General features: G+C 48.4%; 1 protein-coding gene and 1 long non-coding RNA gene across 7 annotated transcripts in view; one reads left to right on the top strand and one right to left on the bottom strand.

The window, feature by feature from the left end:
* Positions 1-1,648: 1,648 nt before the first annotated feature.
* Positions 1,649-25,886, bottom strand: part of NIM1K (NIM1 serine/threonine protein kinase) — a 65,940-nt gene continuing 41,702 nt past the window's right edge. For 2 of the 4 annotated variants that reach the window (XM_059417081.1, XM_059417082.1), the window contains exons 2-4: positions 20,890-21,929; positions 6,964-7,232; positions 2,933-4,888 (exon numbers count right to left, since the gene is read on the bottom strand). In XM_059417081.1, coding sequence (XP_059273064.1) covers positions 4,139-4,888; positions 6,964-7,232; positions 20,890-21,181 — 1,311 coding nt within the window. In that variant the 5' untranslated portion in view covers positions 21,182-21,929 and the 3' untranslated portion in view covers positions 2,933-4,138. Of the gene's footprint in view, positions 2,845-2,932; positions 4,889-6,963; positions 7,233-20,889; positions 21,930-25,886 lie in introns of those variants that run through there. The other 2 variants (XR_009407391.1, XR_009407392.1) reach the window with 2 other exon arrangements.
* LOC132027760 (uncharacterized) lies at positions 9,482-16,596 on the top strand. 3 transcript variants are annotated; one of them, XR_009407192.1, is made up of 4 exons: positions 9,482-9,625; positions 12,264-12,370; positions 13,240-13,519; positions 16,434-16,596. It is a non-coding gene; the product is annotated as an uncharacterized LOC132027760 (long non-coding RNA). The 3 variants fall into 3 exon arrangements; XR_009407191.1 differs by having other exon boundaries at positions 13,108-13,519; XR_009407190.1 differs by having other exon boundaries at positions 13,081-13,519.

The following is a 25,886-nucleotide window of genomic DNA, read 5'->3' as shown; positions in this document are numbered from 1 at the left end:
TTTCAGATATTTGTGTATTCTTTTTCCCTCCTAAACTAACAGTTTAGGCAAGAAATCAGCTAATAGCTGATATTTTGTAAATATGGGTGTTTGTTTCATTTCTGTTCATTCATTCACTCATTTATCTTTTTGGGGGTAAAATTTTATTTCTTTGACAGAGCACAAGCAGGGGAAGTGGGAGAGGGAGAAGCATGCTCTACGCTGAGAGTGGGCTCTGTCCCAGGACCCTGGGATCAGGACCTGAGCTGAAGGCAGCCGCTTAACTGACTGAGCCACCCAGGCACCCGTATTCACTCATCATTCTGCAAACATTTGAAAACCTGATATAAGCAAGGCACTCTGGATTAAAAGAGCTTTAAGACATATGGTTTTGCCTTCAAGGAGCTATTCATCTAGTATAGAAGAATTTATACTGAGAATTTATTATTCTTACACTTCAGACACAGACATTAGCTCCCAAATCAGGTAGTAAGCATATATAAACTTCGCCATAGGGGCACCTGGGTGGCTCAGTGGGTTAAGTCTCTGCCTTCGGCCCGGGTCATGATCTCGGGGTCCTGGGATCAAGTCCCACGTCGGGCTCTCTGCTTCCTCCTCTCTCTCTGCCTGCCTCTCTGCCTATTTGGGATCTCTCTCTGTCAAATAAGTAAAATCTTTAAAAAAAGAAAAAATAAACTTTGCCATAAATATTTATGAAGAGAATTACTATGTTTTCCTAAAAGCAACCTAAGATTAAGAGTTACCAATTAAAGATTAAAAGCAAATTTAAGAGTCCATATAGAATGGCTTATTATCAGCAAGAGCCTCCAACCTAAGAGCCACATGTTTTAAGATTGATTTATTTGAAAGGGAGAGCGAGCATGAGCAGGGGAGAGGGAGAGGGAGACTCTCAAGCAGAACCCAACTGAGCGTAGAGCCTGACTGGGGCTCGATCCCATGACCGCATGAGATGTTGACCTGAGCCGAAATCAAGCATTGGACACTCACCCAGCCGAGCCACCTGGGTGCCCCTAAGAGCCCCATGTTGCTGGTGCTCCCAGGGGTTTTAGAGTTTTTGCAGTGGCGGGAACACTGGACTAGTTACCTCTAAGAGCCCTATCCACTCTCAGGATTGTATGAATTCGGAATTAACCCTGATTATCTTCTAACCCAGTTCAGCTCATACCATCATGTCATGTGTAGATTCAATACTTAGTGATAATTTATTTTCTAGGAGAGTCTGTCCCTCTGGGTCATTTAGAAAACGGGCTAGTGTTCTTTCTGTAAGGTCATTTTTGCAAATTCTTCCATGCTAATTAATGTTTGTTGGAATTTGTGCTCTATTTGGGCACTTAATTTTTTTTTAACATTTTGGCTTTTGTTTTTATGAATACTAATGAATAAGTTTAAGATTCACAGGAGATAATACTCAGACAGATGCAAACAGCTGCTTTTGATACTCCTGTGACTCAATTGAAACACTTCATGTCATGTCTCCTTGAAATGTTGTAGAGAGAAACACTAAAGGGGTCAGTAAAGCACGGAACGTAACAAGATCTTTAAATAATTTAGGGCTAGGTAATCTTGACATAAAAATGAACACTTTCTTTAAAATTTCTAGCCACTACTTTTTTTTTTTATTATTTATTACTATGTTCAATTAGCCAACTTACAGTACATCATCAGCTGAATGGGAAGAAATCTAGCAACTACTTTTAGTTAAACCCTGAGTTCTTCATTTTTTTTCCCTGATTGGTGGTCAGTGAATAGTTAGTTGACCTATGATTCCTCTCCCCCACAAAAAATTATTATAAAGGTAGTAATTTGATGCTGAAAATTATGGATACCAATCCTCAGGAAATTTATAGATCATCAGGGCTTCAGCTTTTAATAAGAAACAAGGTTTCATTTTAAATATTTAGAAGTAAAAAAACAAGGAATTCATCTTTGTCCTATTTCATCATTGCATATGCACCTATAATTAAAAAGAGAATAACAGTTTTGTTAGACTAATTTTGCAAAAGCATCCCGTGCCTCCTTGCCTTCCAGATGCTGTTAAACTAGCACTTCCAACCCATCTTAGCAAACTTTGTTGAACTTTGGGGCCTCATCTCGAGAGCTGCTTCCTCCTTGAAGGCTGACTGGACCGCCTTACTCTGCAGTGAGCACATTTTGTCCTGTGTGTCAAATTTATTATTCAAATAGGCTTGCAACTGCCTAGGGTATCTGTTCTCTGCCTACTTCAAGTCAGTACCACACTCCCCAAGGTTTACAGTGTTTTCATCTACCCTGTCTTCTCCATTCCTCACATGTGCCCAGTTCGTTCATTTAGCCTTTAGAGCCTTTGGTTTATGTATCCAAACCCCTGGGCCCCATATCAGATGCTCTCTGGCCTGCCCTCAGCTCCAGCCACAGGTCTAGCAACTGTTTCCATTCAGTCTTCCACCAGGATCTCAGAGAATACCCAGCACCTTCCTTTGGATTCCTGCTATATACCTTCCGCTGTACCTTCACTGCAAGATTCCCACAGAATTCACTTGGTACAGTTCCCATGGAAGCACCCTTAACCAATGGTGGACATTTGGCTGGCGGTTAAGTGTTTCCTCCTTTCATCCCTTGGGTAGACAGTTCTGAGCAGCATTCCAGAAGGTTCCTCTTGGAGATCGACTACCCGTTGCCCATGGCTTCCCTCTTTTCTGTGTAACTCCTGCACAGCTTCTGCATCCTGGGATCATTTCCCAAATAGGTCAGTTGCATGTAAGCTTTTGTCTCAGGCATTTTTTTAGAATCCAGGCGAAGACAGTCGGTACCCAGAACAGCTCTACAGTGCAGATCCTCAGGATAGATTGGAGCTGGTTTACTCACCTGTCAAAGCAATCAGCACCACTGCCATCTGTAGTCGGCAAAATGTTGTAGCCATTCGACACCAGCCCCCCTGCCCCCAGCCCCGCCATCCTTGAAGATGACTACCTCTGGAACTTGTGACTATGTTACCTTACTTGGCAAAAGCAAATGTGATCAGAGGGAGATATGACTGTAGATCGAGGGCCAGAGAGATGCAACACTGCTGGCTTTGCAGAAGGAGGAGGGCGATCATGAGCCAAGGAACGTGGGCAGCCTCTAGAAGCACACACAGCGAGGAAATGGATTCTTCTCTAGATCCTGCAAAAAGGAACCCAGCCCTGATGCCACCTTGGTCTTAGCACCGGGGAGACCTGATGTGGACTTGTTTCTACCTCAGAACTGTCAGATAGTAATTCACGTTGCTTAAGCAGCGACACTCGTAGTAATTTGTTAACAACAGGACATAAGGGGCTGTTGCTGAGCAGACGCTGACTGGCCCCGGCGTGTGGGAACAGCATGATGGCCACCCAGACTCCTGTCTCGGTGCAGGCGGACGAGGGCTGGCGGGCTCTCCCAGTACCCGTGGCGCTTGACCAGCAGGGGCCCGTGAGAAAGACTGTGCGCTTGGCTAGTTTTTATTAACTGCTTGGGAAGCCTGGGGTAAAAATACAGGCCTAGGTGAGCCAACTCCCACCTCAAGGCCCACTGGGGCTGGGGTTGAGGAGAGCCTGACCTCCCGCAGCCCAGGGAAAAGTACCAGAAAGAGGCCTGGGGTCTAACCGGGCGGTTGGCTGAGCTGCAGATGGGATGAAACACTGTCCTGACAGTTCTGGATCAAAGTCAGAGCCTGAATAGGAGCAGACTGGGACACTGTGGCCTAAGTTAGGAAAAACAGTGTAGATGCACCCAAACACGCTGACGACAAGGCCCCTAACGTGGGGCTGGCAGGAGCGGCTGTCACTATCTCGCGCTGTACTTACATGGTTTTCCGTCAGTGCCTTTGTCCAGCTCTGGAACATCCTGCACAGGGGAGCAAGGGCCCAGCCCGTCCCACTGCTCGCTCTTTCCTCCACACCTGGAAGAGTGCCTGGCCCATAGGAGGCTCTGGGTAAATATTTCTTGATTAAACAAATGAATGACTGCTCGAGGTTAAGAACAAGAGAGCAAATCTAGACTTGGTTGGAAGGGGGAGAAATGCATATCTTAAATTTAAATTTATTTAAAAATTACAAAAATGTCTCCACCCAAGTTGTCCATGAAAAAATTTAAAAGCAGCAACAATGCTCTTGGATAATGACCAGGAGTTTAACGCAATTTATAAAATTGAACAAAATTTAGATGTGTGTCTTATGCCTCTATAGACACGGGACCCTTTCTTTAGGTCCCTTTCTTTAGGGTCCGGCAGCAGCATTATCGGGACGCTTTCCAAAGCCTTCTTCCTTTGCACTCTGTGCAGGACGATCCGGTAGACGCCCGTGATGGAGCTCCGGGCGTCTCTCCCTTGGTTGTTGCGGATGTGCTCTTCCGTAATACCCAAATGTTCTAGAGCGCTTTTGACCTCATTTTCTTCTTCTTTGAGGGTGCCGGTTTCAGACAGATGTTTGGGGTCCAGCTGGAAAGGCTCCAGAGGGGTGGGGTACGGCACCCCCTGCATCCACTCGTTGCTCATGATGGAGTCGATGCCGTGCCTGTCGGCGGGCACGGGCTGGAGGACCCCGCGGATGAGGCGGAGGCAGGGCGCCGACACGTGCGGGGGCACACTGTACGCGCCCTCCAGGATGCTCTTCTTCAGCTTGGCCACGGTCTCTGCCCGGAAGGGCATGGTGCCCGTCACCATGAAGTACAGCAGCACCCCCAGCGCCCAGATGTCCACGTAAACGCCCACGTAATGCTCGTCCCGGAAAAGCTCGGGCGCGGCGTAGGGGGGCGACCCGCAGAAGGTGTTGAGCATTTCGCCTTTTTTACTTACGGTGCTGAATCCAAAGTCACCCACCTTCACGCAGGTATTATTGGCATAAAATACGTTTTCTGCCTTCAGGTCTCTATGAATAATTTGGTTCTCGTGCTGTGGAAGGAGACATGGGGAGAAGTCATCGTTTTCAAGGTAGAATACCAACACGAAAATAATAAAGGCGTCAGTGGCTCTGATGTTTCACTGTGGTGAGGTGATGATGGGGGTAATACCAGCAGCTCCACGGATGTCAACTTAACTCAGACCTGTGAACCGCCCCCCGACCCCAGCCGGCTGCCCGGTCCTGACCCTTAGCAAACATGACACCCCCTCGAACAGACCAAAGCTTCTGTTCTTCCATGGGACAATGGCAGGAGTCTGTCCCGCACATGGGACTTGGGAATTAGTGCCAGAAATGAACCCAGATCTTTCAAAACTGCATGTTCTGAAACACAGTGAAACTAATCTTTCCTATTTGAGGCCATAAATCTTTTTTTTTTTTTTCCTGGCTGAGCTGTCTCTTGAGGAGAGCCAACACCAAGATGGTTCAGAACCCTTGCTTCTTTGTGGGGGACCAAGGGGGCTCCTTTGTCTTTATAGAATTCAGTAGAAAGAAAGAAAGGCTATATTTGGCAAGGTTCTAGCAGCAGGTCCTGCCGTGGGTGGCAAGCACATGCCCCACCCCCACTCTCACGTTCTGGATCCAGACAACTTGGGACCCCTGACGTCCTTAGTCCCCAGGGCTCTTGGGAGATGGTTTAATGTTACTTTGCTGGGCTTCCTGGGGAAAGAATCCAGGCTTTGGAGCCTGGTGGCTTGGATAATTCTGGGTTCAACAATACCGGCTGTGTAATATGTTTTTTTTCTCTGTAAAGTGAGACAGCGACAGCCGCCTGCACAAGTGCTGCATCTGAGGCGCTCAGCAAGGTCCTGGCACGGGGTCAACACACTCAGTGGAACCCGGATCTACATCCTTGATCCTCTCTTCCTCCCTTCAGAGACCAGGCAGCTGGGAGAAATGTCAGGGCACAGAGCTACAGGGGACTCAGCCTGATTCTCTTTAGCTCTCCCACCCAATTTCCTTTCTACGGAGGATGAAGAAGACTCTTCCCATCTGTTCTATTGTTTGATGTGTGTCCTGCCCACTCCCTGGCCTGGGAAAGTTCACGGCAGCACAGGGCCACTTGAATGCCACCTGTGGCACCATGAGTCTGAAACACCCACCGCCGTTACAGTCGGGCTCTTCTCTCTTGCTCGTTTTTCCCCTCCCCTTCTCTCTCCTGATGCCTATCTTGGGGCTCCAGGTCACTAATTTCCCTCTAGTGATTGGTTCAGGAAGTCTCTGGTCCTAGCCTCACCCCACAGAGCCCAGTCAGAGGAATGAACTAGAAACAGGTTCTCAGCTCACACAGTCCCCAGACAAATGTTTCTTTTCTACCCTCTGGGTAAAGAGGACAGCTCAGACTTGTGGACTAACGGATCCATGGAGGTGGTGGTCAGGCCCGTGCCTCCAGCTCCTCTGTGTGCGCACAATACGGCCAATGGCGGAGAGGGCAAGTGAGAACCAGCTCTTGGAGGAACTGGAGGGTGTGGTTTAGGAGTCCAGATTTACCTAAAGAAATAATCAGGGAACTAAGGTAAGAATAGCATCACCAAATGTTAAAAATCGGAAGAGCATGGAGGCAGCCAGAGCTGGAGGAACTCACCAAAGGCAGGAATGATCTGCATAAGCTGATGGGAGATTGAAGAATATTCCAGAGAGAGGGAAAGCTGAGCAGAGACATGAGGGTGGATGGGATTTGGAATGTGACATGGTTAGAGGGGACAGAGCGTCCTACACACAGTCATGAAGACAGGGCCAAGCAGCAGAGAGGAGCTGGCTCTCTGGCAGTGGAGGACAGGTGTGGAGAAATGGCGGTGGCCAGGGCCTGATGAGGGTCCTCTTGTTACTGGGAGTGACTCCTGCCAACTGCCCCAGAAGCCAGGAGGCTGCCGTGTAACTGGAGATCCCTGGGTGTTGCTTCAGAGGCGAGTGTGATCTCATCCAGACTTTGGACTCTCACAGATGGGACGCCTGCCATCCCTCATGGGACTAAAGCCTCCTGGGACGCCCGGATGGTGGTGAACCAAAGCCCATGCTCCGATGCGGGGAGTATGGGAGCGAGACTCCTCTCCTCACCCCCACTCACCATGTGCTTCACAGCAGACACAATCTGGGAGAAGATGAGCTTGCTTTCCGGCTCTGAGAGCTTCCCTTCGGTGCTAATTTTTCCAAAGAGTTCCCCACCCCCTGCATACTCCATGACCAAGTGGAGCTTGGATAGGGTCTCCACAACTTCGTACAGACGGATGATGTTGGGATGGTGCAGTTTTTCCATGCTGGAAATTTCACGGGATAGTAGCCTTTGGGTTTTCTGGTCTAGCTTGGTCTTGTCCAGGATCTTAATGGCCACCTTTTCTGGGAGAAAAAAAAAAAGTCAAAGGATGTGCCAGTGTTCATAGGTGCATAGAGATTTTTTGAATGGGGAGGGAGCTTGATTGGCTACTTTATTTCACTAGACACAGAGGGTGAACGGCTGTTCCCAAGCTCACAGAGCTCTTCAGTGGTGATGACAGCCGTTCTCGAGTTGACATCAGTCCTCGTCCCTTGGGTCAGGGTGAGTCTTCCACACACAGATTTTTTTTTTTTTCCACACACAGATTTTGATGCCAACTTCTGTCTTCCAAGGAAGTTTCAGTTTGATGATATTTATCTAATTTCCTGGATAAAGTGAAAGATTTTTGCTTAGCCCAGACAGGCCCTCCTGATCAGACCCAATCTAGGTCCTCTGCCTCGCCAGGCATCACCCCTGTCCACATATACTCCTGCCCCACACAGAACTGTAGTTCAACCATTACACAACCTCTGCTTGTTTCTGAAAAGGGATGGCAAATCGCAGTCTGGGACCTGTCCCCCATCTGGAACATTTCCTCTACCTGGCTCGCCACTGCTTCCCTGTTCTTTACGCAAGTAAGGCCTGATGAGCCTTGTGGGCTAGCCTCGGAACCAGCCTCTTCCAGGACATTCCGATGTCTGTGTGTTCTTTGTATGATGATCTCAGCACACTAGCCTCTACATGTTGATTCCTTCTCTGTGTGTCCCTCCTACTCCTTCTCTCGTGGCTACATTTTATCTGACTTTGTTCATGCCAAGCACGTAACATCACTGTGCAGTCCACACCGGCGCCCAGTATGTGCAGAGCCCCAGGAGGGCACGAGCCAGGATGTGGGATGGGTTGCCAGTCGGGTCGTTCCAGACTGTAATTTGCTATTACGTATTGACAGTCCTCAGAATGGCTGCACATTTTGACCTAGCCATTTCACCTTTGGCAATTAATCTTTTTTTTTTTTTAAAGATTTTATTTATTTGACAGAGTAGGCAGAGAGGCAGGCAGATAGAGATGGGGAAGCAGGCTCCCCGCTGAGCAGAGAACCCAACGTGGGGCTCGATCCCAGGGCCCTGAGATCATGACCTGAGCTGAAGTCAGAGGCTTAACCCTCTGAGCCACCCAGGTGCCCCGACCTTTGGCATTTAATCTTAAAGAAATCATAATCGTCTGACACGTGTACAAGACTAGATGTGGAAGGAGACTTCCGTGATGTCAGGAACGGCATCCAGCCAGAGAGAGGGTTAAAATGATGTCTGGTTCATCTGTCTCTGTAACAGTAACCGAGCAGCTAGCCACATGATGTGGATCCTTATTAAAATGAAGAGATGTTCAATAGAGAACAAGTGAGAAAAAATACAAATACACATTTGCACACATATACACTTATACAAATTCAAAATACGAAAAGATCTGGCAAGTAATGCACCAAAATGTTTAGAACAGTTATTAATAATGGGATCATGGGTGGTTTTTTAAAAAAGAAATTTTATGTATCTATATTCTCTAATTTTCCTACAATTAATTTATACGATTAACATAAATCATGTAATAGAAGTGGTCAATGTTTGAAAATGATGAAAGTACCCCAAAGTAAAACAATTCATTTTTTGGTTCGAATTGGACCGGACTTTGTATTAGGTAAGGAAAGAAGGTTCCAGGAAAGTAAGAGAGAAAACAGGATTGCAGGGCTCCCTTTGACCCACTTGCAAAACAAGTGTTTTGAAGAACTTTGGCACAGTGGTTGTGGGCATGAAAACCGATGCAGCTGGCTTGAAATCGGAGCCCTGCTGGTGCTGAAAGTAGGTTCACTAGGGCTTCTGGAATGGAAGGGGGCAGGGTCCACTGGCGTCTGATGCGACCCCACTCACTCTGGTGGAGGCGATACTGGGGAAGAAGGTGAAGAGCCGTAAGGGAGAAGAAACCCTCGTGGTTTGCATAACCTCCGCAGGCAGCGAGTCCCAGGGACGGACTCCCACCAGCGAGCCTGGAGGGGCATGCCACTGGAGCCTGGCTCGCGGCTTTTCTACCCTTCAGTTTTTAGGAGTAAGATTCACTCGAGCTGCTGCCCAGAAACAGGAGCTTTAGGTTTGGGTAGCGGATAGCTGAGCTGCTGTTGTAGGGGCTGGAATAAAGAGCACCATCCTTGAATCTGGCAGACGGCCTGCAGAAGAGCCCGCCCCACTCTCCCTTGATCCTGACCCCGACGTCTGCGAGAGCGAGCGCGCGTCCCCTCTGTAGCTTGGCCGGCGGCCACAGCCGGCCTCCCACACTGCGGGCACCCATGACCAGGTCATGGAGCGGTCAGGCTGCTGTCACAAACCTCTCTGGAGCACAAGCCTCCCTGGAGCACAAGCCTAGTCTTATTTCTGTTCAACGTTTGAGTGGCTGTTGGCAAGGCTGGCGTCCCAGCGTCTGGACTGGAGTAAGGCAGGAGAGGGACTGTGGGGGCCAGGGGGCGGGGGGTGGAAAGTGGAGCTTCTTTACACTCCATGCCCTGGGCACCCCGGGGCCTCATGCTCCTCCCCACCCGCTTCCTCCACTGTGTGTTAAATCAGATGCTTGCCATGCTTCATACCATGAAGGGATGATCGTAGAACCCACTGTAGAGGCCTGGGTCCTGGGAATGGTCATCAAATGGCAGAAACTGCCCTTCCAGGAAGAGTGAGGTCTCCACGTCCACTCCCCCGACGGGCGGTCAGTGAGCACAGCGGAGCACCCGCGTGCACCAGGCAATGAAGAAGACACTGTTCCTAGTCCAGTGAGGGACAAAGACTGAAAAAAGCCCCTATGACAAGTGCAGCCCAAGTGAGGGAGGAGTACGCCTTTCCGGGAAAGGACCTTTGAGCTGTGGCCAAGAGGTGGGCCAGGCCTGGGCGGGGGATGACGTGTGTGTTTGAGGACGTGAGGGGAGCCCGCTATCCTGGACACAGAGAATGAGGGGAGTGGGCCCAAACCAGTCTTGTGTGGTCAGCAGCAGTGGAAAACCCAGGACCTTGGAGGCTTTTTCAAGAAAGGCAGACTATCTGGTGGACAGTGGCAGACAGTCTGCAGGTTTCAGGGAGAGAGAGTATGATCATCTGATTTCCAGGTCAGAATGAACACTCTGGCTGCACTGTGGGAAATGGATAGAAGACCTAAGAGCAGCCTGGTGGTTTAGGTGGTGATTATAGCAGTCCCACAGAGAGGACCCTCTTGGTGCAGGCACTGGAGGGAGAGAGAGAGAGAGAGAGAAAGAGAGAGAGAGAAGAAAGTAACCCTCTCTTTTTCCAAATCTAGTAGAGAGTCTGACACAGGTCCCATGTAGTGGGCAACACATTCCTTAAACTAGGACTCGCAAACTCCAGTATCTCGAGGGGGCCAGGGTGGAGATAGGGTGGTACACTTATTGGAAGGCAATAGGGATTAGTGGGGACTATGGAGTGCTGAGGAGTACATGCCCCAGTGCAAACGCCACTCCAGACAGTTGTCCCTATTTAGAATGGAGACTCAGTGTTGTCAAATCTGAATTTTTTCAAGAGAAGCCAGACATCATTTTATGCAAATGTTCCAATTGCTAAGTATCAGCAACAAATTCCCATTTTTAGACCTAGAGTGGACCAGCAAAATCTGTCTGTGGGACCAAAGGGAAAAGGGGAGAAAATAGATATCAGAACACAGAGTGCTGTGTAGAAAAGTTTGCCATGAGAAGAGCTGAGAACTTCCTTCCAGACACTCAGCCAAGCTGAGCCAACCTTACCGTGAGAGTCTGGGTGAACAGAGATCAAACCTCCCTCTCCTTCCTTTGGTCCCCTGCAAGAGACCAAAGCCAACGGGCACCCAGAGAACGAAGGAGACTTGACGCAGCCTGGGGCAGAGAGCAGAATGAGGGTGGACAGTGGGTCTGGGGAGGAGGTGGAAGGTGGCCCGCACAGCAGGGTAACAGGGGACCGGTGTGAGAGGTGATGTGAGCATAAAGCAGCCGGCTGTGGCCCTAGTCTGGGGTCAGTGAGGACTCGTAGGCCTTTCTCTGGAATCTGTTAGCTAGAGGAAAGTAGAGGAGAAGTGGTAAGAGGAGGTTCTAATGGTAGGGACGTGTAGGAGAGATCTCGAACCAGGAAGAACCTGATACCTTAGGGTATTGGTCTATATAGCTTCTGATTGGCTTTATCAGTAAAACACTTTTGAGCACTACTCTAGTATATATATTTAGAAATTATATGCATGTACTAATACACACATTTTAAATACATATAAGCATAGATATTAAAAAGATAGAACGACAAACATAAATGGCAATTCTAATATTGTCTTTCGTCATCCAGTGACTCATGTTGGGCATCCCCTGGGGAATGCAGACCCTACTCTGGAGACCACTCAGGGTCACCAGTGACCCCCAAGTTGCTAAAACAGATGGTCAGTTTTTAGGCTTTATACCTCCCCCTTGAAACACTTTTTTATCACTTGGTTTCTAGGGCAACACACACTTCTGACATTTCTCCTAGCTCTCTTTTGTCTTTTTATTACTGACGTGTAGTTGAATATGATGTTATATTGGTTTACGTTATAAATATGAGTATGATGTTTTATTAATTAGGTGGATCCGTAGTGGTTCGAGTCCCACACATGACCTAGCGCTCACTGCCATAAGGAGTCACCGTACGACGTGATTACAACCTCACTCCCCACATGCCCGTGCTGTGCTTTTCCTCTCCGTGGCTTATTGTATAACCGGAAGTCTGTACCTCTTAATCCTCTTTGCCTCTTTTGCCCATTCCCCCACCCCCTTGCTCTGACAACCACCAGTTTGTTCTCTGCATTATTTCATTAATTAATTAATTTGTAAAGACTGATTTATTTATTTTGGAGAGAGAGAGAGAGAGCTTGTGTGCAAGTGGGGGAGGGGGGAGAGGGAGAGAATCTCAAATAGACTCCCTGCTGGCCGTGGACCCCAACGCGGGACTCGACCTCACAGCCCTGAGATCATTACCCTGAGCCAAATCCAGAGTCTGATGCTCAACCGACTGAGCTACCCAGGCATCCCGTGGTCTCTGTAGTTAAGAATCTGTTTGTTTTGTTTTTAGATTCCACCTATCAGTGACATCACATGGTATCTCCTGCTTCTCCTGCTTCCAAGTCTCACTGCGGTGTCCTTTCATCTCCGAAGCCTCTGAATGTCGGCTACCCGAAGGTGCCGTCCTTGGACTCCTTCCCTGCAATCATCTCCTTAGTGATTCCAGATGTATAAGCACATCTGCCTATATGATCTCTCCACTTAGTCATCTTAGTTTGGGTTCTGCCTGAAGCAGAGCCTGAGGCAGGGATTCAGGTGGACAAAGGAGGTAACCTGGGAAATACAGGTAGAAGAACGAGGAACGGAGATGGAAAGGAAAGATGGCCAGTAAATGGTGTGTTACTAGGCAAGTTAGTAGTCACCCTACTAAGAGCTACATGCCTAAATACCACGAGAAGAGCTGGGGTATTTATAAATCAACTACTGCCAGTGATTGGTTGTCAGCTGCTCAGGGGGATATAAATTCCTGTTTATTTCTGGCCTCCCGTGCATGTGGGAAGAGCAGGTTCCAGCAGGAGAGAGCCCAGAGGCTAGGAGATGGAGAGATTGGCTCGTGGAGGGGCGGGGGCAGGCTTGCACACACTGATGTGGTAAGGTGTTAGGAGACATGGGGGAGGGAGGAGGCACCCTCTGCCGTATGTATGTAATAGATGTGCAACAAGCATGCACAACAGAACATGTTCAGTACTGTGCTCCCCATCTCCCCCTGCCCCAAACCTGGCCCTCCCAGTGTCAGCAAGTGGACACTCTAGTCTTACACTTGCCCAAACCACAAGTCTTTGAGTATCTGAGTCCTCTTTAACATTCCGCTTTGAATTCGTCAGCAGATCCTGTTGTCTGTCTCCACCTTCTAGACACAGCCGGAATCCAGCCGCTTCTCCGCACCCCACTGCTACCTTCCTGCTCCGAGCCACCGTTCCCTCTTGTCTGGATGACGGCCCTACGCTCCTCACTGATCCCTCTCTTTCTACTTTGACCCCTTGCAGTCTATTTTCAACCGAGCAGCCAGGGTGATCCTATTAAAGCATAAGCCAGATCGCATCAGGTCTCTGCTCCCTCAGAGGGCTCTGGTTTCACTCAGAGGAAAAGCCAGAGTCCTTCCTACGACATGATGACCCCACACGACCTGGTCACTGCTGCCGCCTGGCCTCATTCCCCTGGCCATTCCCAGAGTACCACAGGCGTCCTGCCTCCTCAGGCGTGCTGTCCCCTCCGGCTGACAACGCCCTCCCCCACATCAATGGCCAGAGACCGTATTTCTTTCAGGTCAGTGATTGCCCCCTCAGTAAGGCTGTCCTGGCCAACTTACCTAAAATGTGGCCTCACTGTTCCCTATCCTCCCCCTCGATTTCCCTCTTATCACTTGTCACTATGGAACAGAGTGAGTACTTTCCTGGCTTACCTTTGTCTGTCTCTCCCCATTGGAATATAAGCTCCTTAGGACAGAGGTTGTTGTCTGATTTGTTCATCATTGTACCCCCAGTCCCTAGAAGAGGACCTGTTACAGAGTAGGAGCTCAACAACTATTTGTTGAATGAATGCTCTCACCAGCCCCACAAGAACCAGGTGAGGAATATTATCACAGAGTAAACGCAGTTTGGCACTGAGCTTTATCATTTACCATTTTCTTTGTTCCAGGCACCTTCCATGTTCTCATGGACTCTTCATAGTCCTGATTTTTAATGGCCATATCACCTTCCATCCAGTGTATATGCCTTCATTTACCTGACCATTCTTATATTGTTGGATCACATCAGTGATTTCCAGTCCTTTGCACTAGAGATAACACTATAAGGAGCATTTTTGGGTTCCAGTATTTCTATTATTAGACTTATTTTTAGGATGGGTTCACCAAAGCCACTAAGTAACCATTTTTAAAATGAGAAAACAAGCTTTACTTGCTGTTTTAATGAAGGTTGTTCAAGAGGCGATATTACATCTTTTAAGGCTGTGGGCCTTCTCTATGAAGCTTGACTCAAGACTGCGTTAATCTCTAGTCCTGTCTGCCAAGAAGGGACCACAGAGAGGACCTACCAGAGGACACTGCTATGCATTGCTTCCTCGAAAATCTCTTCTCTGCTGGGTTTTTATGAGACGTTCTACACTAATTTAATTCACCAAATACTTGTTGAATAGTTATTATTTATAACTACTGGGGAGAAACTCAAAATGCTTCAATGACACCAAGGAGCCTATAAGTGGAAGACCCAAGATTTTCACTATTCCCTGAATTTGTTAAGCCCCAAATCTTTATTTCCTATTCATACTTTCTTTGGAGCTAGAAGCTGGCTGTTGGACTCCATGTCAGTGCCTCCAAATTTTTACTCTCAAATCCCGTTTCTTCTCCTATAGTCACTCCTCACTGCTGAGTCATTAAAGCTGGAAACCTGGGGGTCACCTTCAGAACCTTTTCTCTTTTCCTGCTCTCACCCATGCGACTCACCACAGGGTGTTCCGGTATCCTGAAATATTTCTCAAGTGCTTCCTTTTCCCTCCATCCTTTCTGTCACTTCTTTGCTTTGTTTTTAAAATTTTTTGTGATGTGGACAAATCCTTTTTTTTTTTTTTTTAAATATTTACTTATTTTAGAGAGAGAGTGAGAGAGATCGGGGGAGGGCCAGAGGGGGAGAGACTCTCAGGCAGACTCCCTGCTGACCATGTGCTGAGCCCAACACAGGGCTCAATCCCACGACCCCAAGATCATAACCTGAACTGAAAGCAAGAGTCAGACGTTCCACCAGCTGAGTCACCGTGGTGCTCCTCTGTCACTTCTTTAGTTGAGATGGACATCGTCATTCATCTGAACCATCAGACTAATATTTTTTCTGACTTCTGACTTTTGTCACACTCCAATTTGCTTTCCTCACTGAAAACTAATCCTATTAACCACCTGTATGAATTTCTTGCTTACAGTTCCTCAGTGGCTTCCCCATACCTAAATGACAAACCCCAAATGTGCAAGACTCTCCAGGGTCTAGTCCCTGCCGGCCTCACCCTGTGGGTCTTGCTCTTTATTCCTTTTAAACCTCCAATGGCTCCCCTCCCTGGCGCATAGGTCCTTACCCTTCATAAACCTCAAGGCCTACTGCGAGCCCGTCCTGCTCAGGACCCTCTCCGGCTGCCCTCGGGTGCACGGAGCACACCCTTTGGCTTTACCCTGTGGCAGCTCCTACAATTACAGCCAGTCTCCATGACCTACCTCGAGTTCCCAACAGGCTAGAACTCTATCTTACTCATCTCCCTAAGGCCCAAAACAAATTGTGGGCCCAGGAGAGTTTATTATATTTTTAAAAAGGAAGGGTTGGGGGGGTATGAATGAACAGATGAATAAGTCAATTGAGAGGAAGGAAGGGTTCTAGAAATGGGAGACCAGACTGAACAGAAAGACCAGGGAAGAGGAGGTCAGGAAGGGCAGCGACAGAGAAAGGGACGGGCACCCGTGGCCTCATGTACTTTTGTTTGTGACAACAGATGGAACATAAAATATTCAGAAGCCGAGTGCATCATCTCTTTTGAGAAATTTCTAATCAGCTTAAAAGGGGACTCCTAGCTGCCCTATCGGCTTGCCAGGCCCAGGGAAATCTGAGTGTTAGCTATAAAAATAAACTCCAGCCAACAGGGGCCTCTCCTGGAGCTTTCTTCCTAGAGATCCATCCAGAACAGCTGGGACCCTTAAAAACTACCATCCTAGGGGGGCACCTGGGTGGCTCAGTGGGTTAAGCCTCTGCCTTCGGCTGAGGTCATGATCTCAAGGTCCTGAGATCGAGTCCTGCATTGGGCTCTCTGTTCGGTGGGGAGATTGCTTCCCCCTCTCTCTCTGCCTGCCTCTCTGCCTACTTGTGATCTCTCTCTCTCTCTCTCAATCTCTCTGTCAAATAAATAAATAAAATCTTTAAAACAACAACAACAACAATAAAAACCTCCATCCTAGGAGCTGCTCCCAGCACCCAAACCCTCTGCTTTCCTGAGACCCCCTCCCCTGTCTCATCTAGGTTGCCCACACTTCCTAGAAAACCTGATGACAATTCTGGGCCAGCTGGCTTTGTATGAGGACCACATTCATACAATCACTGTCCATGTGACATGGTCTGATGGGGCCGGGCAGTGGGACAGCTGTTTGAAATTCCCAGCGTGGCTTTCTAAGCTGCTCACTAAGCCACTTCCATCTCTCCTCTTTCAGAAATGAAGATTTTGGGGATGCCTCGGTGGCTCAGTTGGTTAAGCAGCTGCCTTCGGCTCAGGTCATGATCCCAGCGTCCTGGGATGGAGTCCCACATCGGGCTCCTTGCTCGGCGGGGAGCCTGCTTCTCCCTCTGACCCTGCCTGCCACCCTGTCTTCCTGTGCTCACTCTCATTCTCTCTTTCTCTGAAAAATAAATAAAATAAATAAAATCTTAAAAAAAAAAAAAAAAAGAAATGAAGATTTTGGAGGCATGGGGCACCTGTCTTTCCATTCCAGGCAGCCCAAGGTGGCCAAATGTCCCCCTCCTTCTCTCAGGCCATCTCCCAGTACCTGAGCCCCCTTTCTCTTGCCTGAGCCCTCACACCCCTTGACATATGGGCTCCCCATCCCAACTCCCTTCTCAGCTGCTTTCATTGTCACCTTCCAGCTGCTTCCTAACTAGGGGCCTCACCGAAGACAGAACCGCAGAAGAGAGGTGGGTGCAGCTCTAGGACCAGGCCTTTACAAGATGGGCCTACAGGGGAGGCCCAGGAGTCATTTTTCAGTTGCTCAGTGACCGGACTTTACATTATCTGTTGCTTAAACTGTCTCGTTAAGTCAATTTTCCCACTGCCTGGGCTTTGGGCCTTCCTCCCCTCTTTCGCACATATGCCCCACAGCCGGAGGGTGACGGCGAACCTCTGACCCGCGGGCTCGCTGGGGCAGCTCGGCAGTGCGGAGCACATGTGGGGGAGGCCACTGACGCGCCCAGCTTGCACAGCAGGAAAAGGCCATGTTCTCTGGAACTCAAGGAGCCACAACTCAGTTTCGCAAGGCAGCCACGGAGAAGCCTGTGGCATCCGAGCAGGCAATGGTTACCTAAATCCCATTTCTGCTGCTTGTCTCTTCGGCCTTCCTCACCCAGCAGCCTGTCTCCAGGCTCACACTTTCTGGCTCCTGGCTCGTGCTGATTTCTCGCCTCCGCCGCTTATTGCCCCCCATGGTGGATGTGTCCCTCGATTTGCTGCGCTCTCTGCTACTCCCCCCCCCCACACCAGTCAGGACCTCAGACTCTGCTGACATGGTCATGGGGTCATGGGACTCGCCACCTAGAGGCTGCAGCTGACTTGATGAGGGCGTGACCTTGCACTCAGCAGCGGCCTGGTGTCCGTTGGCTGGGGAGCAAGGGCATTCCGGGTCAGCTGTGAGCTGGCCCAGGACGAGGCGAGCAGTACGGAGATGGGTAGTAACGCCGGGAGACCGTGCAGACGGGTGGGGGGGGGGGGGGCGGTCAGCAACAGCCATTCCTGGCCAGGAGTCTTCTGAGTGCTACACGGAGAAAGCCGCTCTGGAACGAAGTCTGAAGATGGAACATTTTCATCAAGGGAAGTAGAAATGAAAAACCGTGAGGCCCCGGAGAAAGGAGGGGTGGAGGGAGTAAGAGCTTGCAACTTGCTCTGCTTCTCCGCTGTGGGCGCACGGGGCTCCCCGGTTCACGATGCCCCGCTTTCCACGTGCGCGAATGTGAGTGCGCTTCTGTTCCATGAACCCAGGGATGAGTGACTCAGCAGGCCCAAAGAACCTAGACTTTTCTGAAATCAGACTAATATTAGCATTTAATGAATACTTACCGGGTGCTCTGTCTAAGGCACAGGGTAGGTATTCAATATGGCACATGTTTAAGTTTTACTCATGAAGACACTGAGGCACAGAATGATACAGTCACTTGTTCAATGTTATGCAGTGAGAGATAAAAAAAAAATGGGAGGGGCGCCCTGGGTGGCTCAGTGGGTTAAAGCCTCTGCCTTCGGCTCAGATCAGGATCCCAGCGTCCTGGGATCGAGTCCCCGCATCGGGCTCTCTGCTCAGTGGGGAAGCTGCTTCCCTTCCTCTCTCTCTGCCTGCCTCTCTGTCTACTTGTGATCTCTGTCTGTCAAATAAATAAATAAAAATCTTTATTAAAAAAAAAAAAAGAATGGGAATCCCACCCAAGTCTCACAGATTGCAAGCTAGTAACTTCCCACAGTATTTCGTGCGTGCCCTTCTGCTACTTACAGACGCAGCTGCACTGAGGCACTGAGCAGGGAGACGGACTGGCAGGAAGGAGGCTGCAAGACAGACTCGGGCTACTTCCGCAAAACAGGGGGACCAGAGGAGGTCAGTGCTTCCCGGAGGGGAGCCTGTAACACTTGTGGGGCGCGGAATGATTTTCGTGCAGGGGACCCGCCTTAGCCAGCCCCGAATCACTGCCTAAAAACACCATTCCTGTTAGAGTTAGTCTATAATTCTCCTGAGTAACACAAATAGAAAGTCTCAGATTGGCTATTGGCGTGGTTTACTTTCTACTACTTGGCGATTTTCCCTGAAAACTTCTTGAAAGTTGCTGATGAGTGAGAGTCAATGGTCAAAGTTCTCACCATACACAAAAAAATCCTAACTCTGTGAGGTGACAGATGTTTGAAGCAACTTCATTGCAAGAATCATTTTGCAACATATACAGATATAAAATCACTACTATGTATATCTTAGCCTGCCCAGTGTTATATGTCAATTATGTCTCAATAAAACCGGGAAAATACATAAATAATAGAACTTTTACATTTGTTTGCATAGTACCTATTTTTACCATTACCTTCTACTCAGAACAAGTGACATTGGTTTTTCATTATATAAATAATATTACATTTCTTTTTGAAATAAGTTTATTTGAATAAAAATATTGAGTTGTACCCATGATAGCTACTATGTGCCATGTACTTTATAGATGTTGTTTCTGATTTTCCCAGCAATTCTAAGAATCATTCTCTCTATTTTATGGCTGAGGCAACTAGGGACCAAAGAGGAAGTGCCTAGTAAGGGACTGAAGCGGGATCTAAAACAAATTTGCCCGGTTCTGAGGTGCCTAGTCCCTCCACTGCCCCCACAATGTCTCCTCGCCACTGGAATCCAACACCTGAACCCACACTCGGGAAATGGCTCCAAGCTGGCCACAGCCGGCGGCCTTCGCTCAGACTCCTGCCTCACGGCCTGTCTGCTGCACTGGACACGCTCCTCTCCCGGTTTGCCTTCACCCACCTTCTCCTCTCCCCTTCCTGATCATGTCTTCTGCCTCAATTTCTGGCCTCTCTCTCCCCATGCCTTAGCCTCGTCTCTCATTCTTGCTCTAGACCACGGGTCCCAGTCAGATTCTCGTTACAGCACTAGATCTGCTTCTGCGGGTCAAGTCGGACGGTCCCCGGCTGCATTCTGTACCTGAGGAAGCACAGGCTCCCAGAAGTACTGGCATTTACCAGGGCAAGTCGGGAGAGTAGCCGAGACGTGAGGACGTGGGGACCCAGACACTTGGTCTCCGAGCAAGATGGAAGGAGACTTGGAGCCCCCATGACGTGGGAACACATGTGCACACGCATGTGTATGTATATGCGGGTGTTTTTACGTAGGGGCCAAATATAGGGATGGGATTGGGGGTCAGAGAAAAAAAAAAAACCAAAGACAACTCTAATATAAGAGAAGAGGCGCCTGGAGATACGGTAGTAGGCTGGGGCCAAGGTGAGAAAATGTCGGTACAGAACTCGCGGGGACAGTGTGGAGTCCGTGGGCTTTAGGAAGTTGGTAAATCATACCAAGTTGCAAGTGTACTTTTCCTGCCTTCCAACTCCCTTATGAGCATCTCCAGGCTTCAGCTAAGTTTCAGGTGACACGGAGAAGTGCCCACTGGGCACTGGGCTCGGCCAGCAAAGGGCTGCTGGGCTCTCTGCATAGTTCCTCCCTGAGGCCAGAGTGGCAGGCGCTGCTGGTCTGGGGTCCAGAGTGTCCAGAGCCAGGCCATCAGGAGGCTTTGGTAGAGAGCAAGGAGCCAAACAACAGTGAGGGGTATGCAGTAGATGGGAGCAGAGAGGGTCCTGAGATCCAGAGCCTTTCCTCCAGATATAATAGAAGCAGCCTTGGGGAAGGAGGGGCGCCTGAACCGTCCTGCTCACGGACAGTGGTGACCTGGGAGGTCTCCTGTGTCATCCTGTCACACACACACACACACACACACACACACACACACACAGGTTATAAATAAGGATTTGGAAGATGAACTTTCCGGGCACCAAGCCACACCCACCCCAGTGCTCCAAGGCCTGCCTGGAGAGGACAGAGTCCCCTCACATGAAATGAGTTCATCCATGCGGTATGGTGAAAGAGTTTTTAGAGTCAAAATCTTTCAAGATTGAACTGCCAAAACAATATTTAACTTCTTTTGATCTCAGTTTCCCTATCTGTAAATGGAAATAAAAATACTGACCTCACAGTGTTCCTGTGAAAATCAACAGAAGGTAATAAAGGAAGGTGTGAGGGGACAAGGCTTGCGACGCTCAGGGCCTCGGGGATGTCACTTCACCCGCTGCCCTGGCCCTGGCCTCCGAGCCCCCTGCCCCAGACGAGCTCCCGGTGCCAGGGGAGAGGATCCTGGAAGGGCAGATCCTACCTTTGGTTAGGGAGTGAATCCCGAGCTTGACTTGGGAAAAGTTCCCGCTGCCGATCTCCCCTCGGATCCGGTAGAAGCCAATCCGTTTCCCCAGCGTGATCTCCCTCAGCACCTTCTCATCTTGGGACAGGTCCTGCGTCAGCTTCTCAAAGGGCGTCAGCCGGCGGGGCTGCCCGTGCTCCTCGCCCTTGCCGCACTCCGTCGGGCAGCCGCTTTCCACGCTCTCCCGCCGATCCCACCGGGCGTAGTGGGGGGTCACCAGGCCGCCTCCATGCGCGTACACCGCGGCCATCGTCCACCACAGGCTCGCATCTCCGTCTCGGCCGAGAGGCTCCGGTGGAAGGCAGGTGAGGAGCGGCGCCAGGGCCAAGGCGGTGGGCGAGGGGAGTTGGGGCCGGTCAGAGCCTCGCGTCGGTGACCGCCGGCCTGCAGAGCACGCAGTCCCCTTTGAGGCTTCAGGGAGACGAGGGCAGAGGCGGACAGGCCGGCAGAGCCTGCCCCGCCAAGCCGAGAGCTGCCCCCCTCACTGCGGACATCCCACCGCTTCCTTCACGGTGCACGGCCCAGCGCTCGCGGTCCGGCGGGCACACACCCGTGCACCATCACCGCTTTCCTGTCTGGGCTCCAGGAACCGTCCAGCGGCCCATGCGGTCTGATGCTCTGTGGTAGGTGCCCGCACCCGAGACAAAGGCTCCAGTTTGCTATTTCCTTGGACGGCCTGAGAATCTTCCACTCTGGTGTGTAAGGGCCCCTCGGAGGCCCCCAGGTCCCTGCTGCTGGCCTTCAGCTCCGACCCCCTTCATTTTGCACTTCTCCTGCTGGAGAGTTGCAGGGCCCCCCCCCCCCCCCGGGGCCCAATGATCTGAACCCCAGGAAAGAAGAAACTTGCAAATCTGCCTTCTGGTCACACGGGCTGCCGGGCTGCCGGGCTGCCTGAGAAGGATTAAGTCCCTGCGACGTCACTTTAGCCGGCCTTTATTTAGATGAGCCTTCCTCTAAGCCGCGAGCTGTCTCAAAAATTTGGCAGGTGCTGATTCATCCTGAAAACAGAGAATAAGAAAATTTACTTGCCTATGCTAATGTACTGTACAGGATTTATAATGAACATGAAACTGCCTTATAAACATTGATCTAAAAAAAAAAAACCACTACACAAATTTCAGTTATGACTCTCGGTAGTAAATGTTTGATTATGTATGATTTACTAAGAAGAAAATGTACACACACACACATATACACACACTCCCTCAAGCTACATTTTAGAAAAGACTTCACAGCCTGTAAATATTTTTAGCAAAACTATTTTTCTGTTTCTTGACATTTAGGAAAATATGCATGTTGCCTTGAATTGCTTTAAAGCCAGACTTTTAAAATAATGATATAGCACTAATGATGATAAACATTTCCTATTAATACAGTTTTCAAAAATTCTTACACTGATTTAAATAACAATGTGTGTGTTATATTTCCTGTTACCCTGTATGTTTTTGTATAGATTTTCCTAGATTGGTTGCTCCCACTCTCTTTACTTGCCATTTTATGACAAAGGCTGATTTTTCTCCCAGCCTTATTTTCTGGGGATTTCTGACCAGGTTTTAGCCTCCAGGCCTGAGAACTCATTCTGAAGGTGCAGAAACGGGGGGTAGTGTTGCTGGAAGATAGAAGCTTATGGCATCCTCAGTGAAGAAATCCTGTCCAGCAGGAACATCGTCATGACTCTCCTGCATCTTCCAGGAAGAAATCATCTCTTTCCCACCACACTCTGTGCATTTTCCAAAATGTCTTATCTCCATGAAGTGGGCACAGGGTGTAACTCATCTGTATGTCTTGCTTCCCCCCTGTCTCCCTCAGCATGTCCTACATAAAGAAAGTGGGTTGAACTGGATTTTTGGACTGGAGCATGGAACTAAAAACCCAAGAAAACATGAGATTGCCATGGAAATGTAAATTTTGAATTCTGTTTGATGATATCACATTATTACAATTAAGTACAGAGTTTCTTATATTATTATTGTGGTTTAATAGGGGGTTGCCAAATAAAGATAAAGACAGGAAAGAGTAAACTGCCACCCAGCTCCATTCCTTTTTTGGGACAGGGTTTGGGAAAGCTAGAAGAAGGGTAAGGAAGAAAATTTTAAAAGGGACCAGGTATTAGCAACCACACACACATCTCTAGGTTAGAGTTTGATTAGGATGTCTTAAAAGATGTTCTCAAGATAAAAGATCCTTAATTAACTTGAGGAAAATCTACTCATTGGTTCTTAAGCTTTCTGGGGTCACATGCTCCTTTGAAATTCTCACAGAATCTATGACCCTGTCCCTTAGAAGTTAAAAGCATGAGCATATAATTTGCATCCAATTTTAAGGGGTTACCAGACCCTCTGAAACCCATCCTTGGATTAAGAATCTCTAGGAAGATCAAGTGGCCCTAGATCTCCTCAGATCCCCGGTGGACAGTTTCCACACAGATGAGAAGCGGAGTGACACTCATTATAATTCTGACATTATAAGTCTGCGGCTTTACCTGAATAGAGAGAGCAAGGATTTTAGACAGGAACCAGTACTTTAACATCCTCGTGCTCCAGCAGGCTCTGTGAAGAACTTCTTGGGTCTGAGTCCTTCCTGGGCATCTCTGAGAGCACCTCACGGCCATGCTGTCTCTGCCGCTCGCCTACCTGAGCCCCAGCCTATGAGTACCTGCATGGCAAGGACCTGTGCCTTATTCTAGCTCCCAAAGCTCAGCCCATTCCCTGACACTTATCTGATAAATGTCCGTTGAAGAAAGACAAATTAACTTACCAATTTATTGGTAATTTATTGACCATTACGTTTGGGTATGATTTAGTAGAGGTAAATATTTTTAGTTATAAGTGAATTCCGCTGTCCCAACACTTACTGGAGTATCTCAGAAATCTTATTTCAGTCCATATTTCCAAGGCCAGAGGTCCCTTCTGCTGGCTGTTGGGATTCCTGGCCTCACCTTCTTGGGTAGGTGAAAGCTTAGTCAGAATTCCACCATCCCACAGGGAATTGTTAGGGGGCTGCTTAGAAAAGCAAAACTCCCCCATTCTTGCTCCTTCCAAAGGATCAGCTCTCCCCAGTCACCCACGCCTCACTCATGCCTCCTGGAACCTGTTCTTTGACTCCCCACTCTTGGTCAGGTCTTCTCTGCTTTCCTGGAACCTGCCCCCAACCGCACCGCCCTGCCCTGTGCTCCTGATTTGGGCTCTGTTTCTTCAACTCTGTTCAGGCCTGGGATTTACAGTTGGGCTTTAGACTGGATACCCTGATTAACTTCAGGCGCCCCCAGGAATTCCTCTTCTCTCCTCCTAATTCGACATAGAGAGTCAAGCACAATTGTCAGGCGTCAGGCTTTATCTCGCATTACATACTTTTTACCTACAACTTAAATTTCTTGCATGATGGCCTTGAAACCAATTGTCTTGCCTTTATAGCTAGGAAGATAGTTAACCTTCTGTTTAGATCAGATAAAGAAGTTTTTACAATTTTGAAAATGTTGCGATGGGTTTGTATTGAGGATGAATGGCGACTTGTTGAAACAGGCAGCAAGCCAACTTGAAAAAAGTTGAGCCCTTAACTCATCCTACTCCCAGATAAATTACAAATAGGTCACTGCATAAATGTAAAACAAATTAAACCAGAAAATCCTAGAAAAAATTAAAAACAATTTTTTTAGAGATTTTATTTATTGGACAGAGAGAGAGCCAGAGAGCATAAGCAGGGGGAATGGCAGAGGGAGGGGATAAGCAGGCTCCACACTGAGCAGGAACCCTGATGCAGACGGAGCTCGATCCCAGGCTCCTGGGATCATGACCTGAGCTGAAGGCGATGCTTAACTGACTGAGCCATTCAGGCGCCCCACCCCCCCAAATTTTTTTATGATCTCAGAGAAGGCCAGAAAAGAAAACATTAAATTTGACTACATACATTGATAACTTTGTTTACCGAAAGGTGTCATAAAGAAATAAAGCAAATTATTATTACTTTTTTAAGTAGGCTCCACACCCAGTGTGGAGCCCAGTGAGGGACTTGAACTCATGGCCCTGAGATCAAGACCTGGGCTGAGATCAAGAGTAGGACATTTAACTGACTAAGCCACCCAGGCACTGCAAATAAAACAAATTAAACGATAAACTGGAAAAGCTTGCCAATATATATGATGGACAAAGGTCTGATTTTCAGATAAATAATTTTTACAAATTGATTAGGAAAATACCAATATCTCCAAAAAATTGGTAAAGAACATGAGCAGACATTTCACAGAAAATCCAAATGGGTCTGTAACATGGATAAAGATGCTCAGCTTCACTTACAACCAAAGAAATGCTCCTAAAACTACACGAAAATTAGATTAAAAAAAAAAAAACCAATAAATTTGGAAACTATGAAAACATTTTTTAAAAGGTTTTATTTATCTGACAGAGAGAGAGAGCACAAGCAGGGGGAGTGGCAGTGGCAGAGGGAGAGAGGGAAGAGCATGCTTTCCCTGAGCAGGGAGCCCAACTCATAGCTCAATCCCAGGATCCCGGGATCGTGACCTGAACCGAGGGCAGACACTTAATCAACTGAGCCCCAGGGTATCCCTACAGAAACGTTTTTTGGCAAAAGAAGGTTTGGGAAACAGGGATCCTCATTCATTGCTATGGAGAGTATAAACGGGTACAAGTGCTTGGAGGGCAACCTGGCATTAACTAGGGAAGTGCGAGTGTACGTGCCCTTTGCCTCAATGATTCTACTTCTAGAGTTAACTTATGCACGCTGCACAGAAATATACCTATTTCTAGTATAAGGATTGCTAGACTGAGATTCACGACTGCATTGTTTTTGCAGCAAAAACTAGACACTGTTTTTGTGGCCATCAATAGGGAACTGGTTAAATAAATGACAGTCCGGATTACTATGCACTTACGGAAAAGAATGAGTTACAATATCCAACAGGAACTGTTAAGAGATCAGAAGAGTGTATATAAATGTGA

This window comes from Mustela nigripes, chromosome 12 (genome assembly GCF_022355385.1).
Source record: "Mustela nigripes isolate SB6536 chromosome 12, MUSNIG.SB6536, whole genome shotgun sequence".
NCBI classification, from domain to species: Eukaryota; Metazoa; Chordata; class Mammalia; order Carnivora; family Mustelidae; genus Mustela; species Mustela nigripes.
Note: the sequence above shows the minus strand (reverse complement) of the source record. Positions and strands in the feature narration are given on the sequence as shown.